General features: G+C 44.0%; 1 protein-coding gene across 1 annotated transcript; it reads right to left on the bottom strand.

Annotated features, from left to right (window-relative positions):
* Window positions 1-4,417: 4,417 nt before the first annotated feature.
* On the bottom strand, window positions 4,418-6,492 carry LOC123439995 (PLASMODESMATA CALLOSE-BINDING PROTEIN 1-like). The gene is made up of 4 exons (XM_045116590.1): window positions 6,234-6,492; window positions 5,282-5,932; window positions 5,140-5,170; window positions 4,418-5,029 (listed from the first exon to the last, which is right to left on the bottom strand). Exons 1-4 carry the CDS (start codon window positions 6,304-6,306, stop codon window positions 4,717-4,719), a joined length of 1,068 nt encoding a protein of 355 aa, XP_044972525.1. The 5' UTR covers window positions 6,307-6,492; the 3' UTR covers window positions 4,418-4,716.
* Window positions 6,493-7,085: the final 593 nt, after the last annotated feature.

Below are 7,085 nucleotides of genomic sequence, written 5' to 3'. Positions count from 1 at the left end.
TATTTTTTTTCTTTGTATCCGGACTATTTTGAAGCTCCGCACGATGTCCGTTATCCCATCCGTGACTCTGAATCAAAATTCGGTAACACCATCTTATTATCTCATCAAACCCTAGAGACAGCGAACGTTAATTGTGTGATCCTACGGGTTCAAGAATATATGGCCATGATCAAGACTCCTCTGTGTTCAACAAATAGCGGGACTTGGATGCCCATAATGACTCCACCAATTCAACGAAGATCTTTATCGGTTTGAACCACAATGTCGAGTATTGAAACAATCTTGTTTTCCATTCGTTGTCTCACAATATTTTATTTGCTTGGGATTCGATCGTCGGTATCACCATAGCTAGTTCAATCTCGATAACGACAATTTCTCTTTACTCGTTCTCGAATACAAGCCCCCCGTGACCAAACACATTAATCACATGCTTGCAAGCTACTTAGGATATTGTATTACCGAAAGGACCCAAAGATATCTCTCCGTTACTTGGATTGACAAATCCTAGTGTTGATCCATGCAACCGAACTAATACCTTCCGAGATACCTGAAGAGCATATTTATGATCACCTAGTTATGGAGTGACGGTTGACACGAACAAAGAATTCTTCCCATATTAGGAAGTGGCATGATCTCGTGGTCTAAGAAGTAGACACATAACATTAACAAAGGTATATCAATTTAAACTTAGTGACATAATCAGATGTTAAGCTTATGATAGGGTCCGTCCATCATATCACTCTTCTAATGATATGATCTCGTTATTAAATGAAAACTCGTGTATTTGGTTATGAAACCTTAACCATCTTTAAATAATGAGCTAGTCTAGTAGAGACTCATTAGGGACACATTGTTTGTTTATGTACCCACACATCTATTTGAGTTTCCGATTAATATGATTATATCATGGAGAATAAAAATTTATCAAAAATAAGGAAATATGATAATAACAACTTTATTATTGCCTCTAGGGCATGTTTACAGCATTCACATGAGTGAATGTATGAGCATTTGTGCATGTACTGTGTTTTAAAAGAAAAAAACTAATATTTTCGCTATAGCGGACGCTTAAGGCTGGAATAGGATCTCGTGATAACGCGCAACTTGTAGTAGGCGGGACGAGGTGATTCCGTACCTCAGGCTCATGAACCCGCGATGAACAAAAAATTCAAAAATAAAATACTAGTAAAATTAAAACAAAAAAATAAATTTTTTTGTACGGAAGATAATTTTGAGCTTGAGGTGCACTTCAAATTTCAGTTCATTTGTATATCCGAGTAGCTCTCAGCAAAAACACAAATTGAGAGTGTGTCAAAGAGTTTATTGTTCATGTATTATTCTGACGCAATTTGTCTTTTTTTGTTGATAGCTACTCATATATCCAAATGTTTTGAAATTTGGGGTGCATCTCACACACAAAATTATCTTCCAAGCAAAAAAATTATATATATTTTTAACTTTGTTAGTAATTTTCTGAATTTTTTCTTCACCGGATGCAGATGAGTGAGAGTTTAGTAATGGATATTCGTTTCCGGACGAGGTGATTCGGTGCTCAGCCTGAGTTTCACCCGTGATGAACAAAAAAATCAAAATAAGTACTAGAAGAGTTCAAAATCTATTTTTTGTGTAGAAGATAATTTTGCGCGTGAGATGCGCTCAAATGATATGAAATTTGGAACCCATCTCACTCACAAAATTACGTTCCATGTAAAAGAAATCGGATTCTCAGATTCTTTTTGAATGTTTATAGTATTTTTTGTGAATTTTCTCTTCACCTGGTGTAGGCGAGTCTAGGCTTAGAAATGGATATTTGTTTCTTGGCACCGAGGGATAGCTTTTTTTCTCTGAAAAAGGCAGCAAGCGATAGTTTTTTAGGGGTGGCAGCGAACGATAGCTGCAAAGAGCAAGTCTAGTAGAGCCCTTAAATCCTCAAATCCTTAAAAATAATTGCTTTTTTTACAGTTTTCGTTGAAAAAAAGCCGTAGACTAGAACCCCTTAACCCTCAAACCCTTAAAGAAATTTAAGGATCCAACCCTTATACCCCCTCCCAACCTGTAAAAGTAAGGGTCGGGGAGCGAAAACTACCCCAACCCTCAAACCGTTTTTGCACCGAGCTCTCCTATTTTTGCCCCTGTTTTTGTTATAAGGGTTGGGTTTGAGGGTTCTAGTTTTTGCCCCTATTTTTCAACCCTTAAAAGTGTTAAAAATAACCAGTTCTCAACCCTTAAAACTGGTTGTAGATTTAAGGGTTTGAGGGTTCTACTAGACATGCTCTAAGGTGAGCGAAGTTCATGGCCCAGACAAGGTGCTTCACGGTCCAACCTCAAATCGATCAGCTATTTTTTTCCTCACAACGATTTTTCTTTCACAGCCCAAATAACTCACACTTTTCTCATTCCCGAAATCTCTTTCTCACAGCGATCTTCCCACCCAGCCATCGATGGAGCGATCAGCTACGTATAGGCTTGTATGTAGTATATATTTTTGGGATTAGCTAGAACTCATCTAGCTAAGACATAACTACGGTCTCATTCACGTGACATCAGCCGACATCATGTATTGTTGTTGTAGATTGTTTTCAGTTTGTTTATGGGCTTGGGCCTTTTTTTATTTCTATGAGCTGATCGTTGATTGGGTATTTGTAGTTTGTATATGGGTGATTGCTGGATTGATCGCTACTTCTTCCCATAGTGTCTATTTTTGTTCCTGTATCGAGGAAGATTTTTATTAGCTTTTTTAGAGAGACAGAAGATATGTTTTCATTAGCTATGTACTACACACAAACAAAAGGAAAGAAACTTTCTAGATGGGTTTTTCATCACGTGACTTTGGGCTGAAAAAAGAAAACGCAGTGAGAAGGAAAAAAATCAACCCTATTGGACAATGAGCAATAACTATACTTTAGCAAAATTTAGCCTATATTTTCTAAAATGCCAACGGTTGTGAAACATGCAATTGCGACATCATTTTAAAATTTGTAGTTGCGAGCCCATTTACAACTTGGTGACCCCAACTTGAAATTTTTTAGTGATCCACTTAAAATTTGCAGTTGCACCCCAAAAATTTGAAAAGTTTCTGTTGTTACCCTAGTTGAAAATTTGTATTGAATATACTCGCATTTGCGACCCTACTGTAAATACTTGTAGTTGCGATCCGACTTTGCATACATTCAATTGCGACCCGACTTTGAATACTTGCACTTGCGACCCGAATTTGAATACTTGCAGTTGTGACCTGACTTTGAATACTTGCAGTTGCGACCTTACTTTGAATACTTGCAGTTGCGATACGACTTTGAATACTTGCAGTTGCCACCTGACTTTGAATACTTGCAGTTGCGACCCGACTTTGAATATTTGTAGTTGCGGCCACATTTGAAAACATTTAGTTGCGACCTGACTTTTAACATTTGCAGTTGCGACCACATTTAAAGGCACCAAAACATTAAATAAAAATATGCAATTGCCACCATCACTAGGAGAAAGCATTTCCACCGAAGGAAAGGCTTGGCTTTTTCGTTTCAGTAACATAAAAGGAAAAAATCACAACATAAAGTTAAATAAAACTACAAGGAACAATAAAAATAAAATAAATAAATTTAAAAGCTGAAACTAGAGAACAAAAAATATAGAAATAAGACAATAGTCAATAAAAACGCTGAGAAAAAACAAAGTATAGAAGACCAACATGGACTGATACACGTAGACAAGACACAATCAGTACCCTGAAGAAAGCTAGTATTAGACAACATCTCTACTTATCTTTCCTCAATCTTTGACGAGAGGAAGTGACGGGCCGCAATTGGCCAACAGCACGGAAACAAAAAAAAGGCAAAACTGGCCGAGGGCAACCTTACTTAGACACTCTATGAATCGATACCTGTTTCTTAATCCAACGATCCAGTACGTGAATGAGACCGTAAGTAAAACTCAGCTAGTTTTAGCAAACCCGTATATTTTTTCGCAGGAAATCAAGGTAGGTGTTCTGAAATGAAATGTAAATTGTGGAATCACACATCATGGGACGTTGCTTCGGTGCCTTAACTGCACGTGCCTTTATGTCAATGACATGCGGGCCAGCCGGCTATGTGACCCACTTGTCATTGGCCGCCCAAAGGGACCTGCAGTCACGGCAGGGAAGCTCAAACCTTGGACAAAACTTCAACTGTTCATTGGATTCTCCATTTATGCTAGTTCTTGTCTTATTACTTCCTCTATTTGTAAATACTTGTTGTTGAAAAACTAGATTAGTTCTGTCCAACAACAAATATTATGGTACAAAGGAAGTAGTTATTTGCGTCATGGTTTGGACGTTTGGTTCACTTCATGTGTTACACCCTTCAGTCTTAGATTTCTCAAAGCGAGACACACGGCTGGGTTCTGATCATGGTCAGCGGGCCGTATATCACAGCGTAAATAAGGAAATGAAATTGCTCATAAATTTTCTAAATACAATAGGTATGATCGGACATATAAACATCTGCTGCCCCCCACTAGAGCAGGGTCGACGCTAGAAGCCGCTGCATCAGCAATGCATGCTTCGGAGTTGTGAAGATACTAGGAGTACTAAACAAATGGGCGCCTCTGCTTGGCAAGGTTTCGCGGCAGGGAGGTTTCTGTTCTGCGGTGCAACTTTGTGTGCGCATCCCAGCATCCAACGGCGCGCACTTCTTTGACTGCAGCATAGGGTTGCCACCTTGAGATGCGTGTATCGCCTCATGTGGCGAGGCTCATGGATAGCGTCGCGGCGAGGATGATGACGATAGCCAGCGTCGCCCTGCCCATCGCCGTCGCTGGGGCGGCGCCGACGTCGCTGTAGTCCGGCGGCGAGTTTGATCCTAGGCCGCCAGGAGGGGACATCGACCCGAAGTCCGGAGGTGAGCTTGATCCATACATAGGCGTCCCGGTGCTAGGGGTGTCCGGAGTCATCGGCGTCGGGGTCATTGGGGTCATCGGCGTCGGGGTCATCGGCGTGGTCGGCGTCAGAGCGGTGGGTGATGGAGGGGGCATCATCCCTTGAGCGCCGCCGCTGCCATTTCGCATCACAAGAGAAAATTCAGGCCTCGGTTACACATAAATAATACACATATTCCATTTCAGTTTTTGTTTCGGTTGTTTTTTTTTTGGTAGGAACTTTACCTTGACGCTGGATACTGGCACGACCCTGAACCTGCAAGGTCGAAATAAATTCGCGTGAGAAGGAAATACATGGGGTGAAATTTCAGTTGGAAAGATTTTGCCAAAACCGGCTGCAGTTCAAAAATTGAGACGTTGAGCTTACTCGGATCAGTGGTGGTGATGGTGGCCGTGCCGCCAAAGTCGCAGCTGGTGGGGAGGGGGTTCTTTTGGTAGTAGCTGTTGAAGGCGTAGGACGCATGGTCGTGGATGGTATCCGGGCTGAAGCAGCTCCCGCCTGTCTGGATCGCCGAGCAATCTACGCCGCTGTAGCCACACGCATAGTCCAGCGCCACCTGCAGCGCGGACGTGCTCGCGCTCTGGCTCGCCACGCACCACGTCCCGCCACCCCCACCGCCACCAGCAGCACCGCCGCCGCCCACGCCACCGCCAGCAGTACCGCCACCGCCGGTGGCACCACCAGCAGCACCGCCAGCAGTACCACCACCACCCGTGGCACCGCCAGCAGTACCGCCACCACCGGTGGCACCACCAGCAGCACCGCCAGCAGTACCGCCGCCGCCGGTGGCACCACCACCGCCAATGCCACCTCCGCCGATGTCACCGCCGCCGTTGTCGTCCGCCAGCGAGGGGAACCTGGAGGACGGAGTCATCGGCGTGTACGCCGGCATGGCGTAGGAAGCGGAAGTGGGCGTGGTGATGGTGGGGTACGAGGGTTTCATCACCGAGACGGTGGTCAGGATCCTTGGGTGTTGGGTGAGTCGGTTGGATGCTTCTACTCTCCGCTGCTCTGTTCCTGCAGGGATCAAAAGAGGAAGAAACGTGTGAGGTGAAAAGATTTGCGAAATTTTACTGACACATGTCAAGTCACTTTCTTTCCGCGGATGCACAATTCTTCATGCAGCGTCCAGATTTGGGTACGTTCAAACTCCAGCACAGCCTTTGGCACCAAAACAATGGCGTTTTTATGCTTTAGGTAAGCAAGCATATATATGAGAGCACCAAAACATCTCTGTCATATCATACTACCTAATGCACACACACACACAATACTTGAGGAAGTAGAAAGCCAAGAATGAACAAGACCGACAGCTCACCGCAGCAGCAAAAGGCAAGGAGGACGAGAAGGTAGGCACCAATGCAGTTGGACGGCCTAAGAAAACGAGCCATGTCCGCCTTCCTCCCTCAAGATCAAGATCAAGAGCTCGCTCTCTGCTCCCGAACAAGCCAGGGGTCGTTGGATGGATGGGTACCTGACGAGGAGAGAAGTGTAAAGTAGGACCTTGCTGTCCCTGCGGGCAGTGCATATATACCTGACGCAATGTCGAGGAATCGTAGGTTTCTTCCCCAACAGGAGAGGGGCAGGGAGGGAGGGAGGGAGGGAATAAGAGGAAACTTGGGAGTGGAGGCTGGGTCTGGGAGCTTTGCAGGGGCACGCAAGCGGGAGGACACAAAATATGGGAAAGAAACGCGAGGGAAAGTGAAAGGCTTCCAGCGATCGATCAGGGTGGGCGGAGGAGATCTACCGGGAGGGCAAGGAAAAGCTGGACGAGGAGTACTTTGGAGGTGAAAGAATTCGTCATGTCGGAAGCATTCCTCGAGTGCGCGCATCGGGATTGCGGCGAATACTTGGCTTTGCCGTTTCATATCTCTGGGTTTTGTACGAGGTTCCAATATATTATGCGGATTTCTCAAAGAATTGGTAGGAAATGGCACGTATTTGGCCTTAAAATCGTGCTTTTTAAAGACGGATCTTTGGCTAATTAATTGGCCTACGTATAATTGGTTGCAGTTATCTACTCGTATGTAGTATAAACATAACTGGATACATATAGTAGCGACTTTGCCTAGAGACCCACCTTAATGATGAAAATGGTGATTATAGTCGAGATTAAAAAGCAAGAGAAATGCATAACGTAGGGCACCATCCTTTGATTTTGAGAATATAG

This window comes from Hordeum vulgare, chromosome 3H (genome assembly GCF_904849725.1).
Source record: "Hordeum vulgare subsp. vulgare chromosome 3H, MorexV3_pseudomolecules_assembly, whole genome shotgun sequence".
Lineage (NCBI taxonomy): Eukaryota > Viridiplantae > Streptophyta > Magnoliopsida > Poales > Poaceae > Hordeum > Hordeum vulgare.
This window is presented reverse-complemented; position numbering and strand designations above follow the sequence as displayed.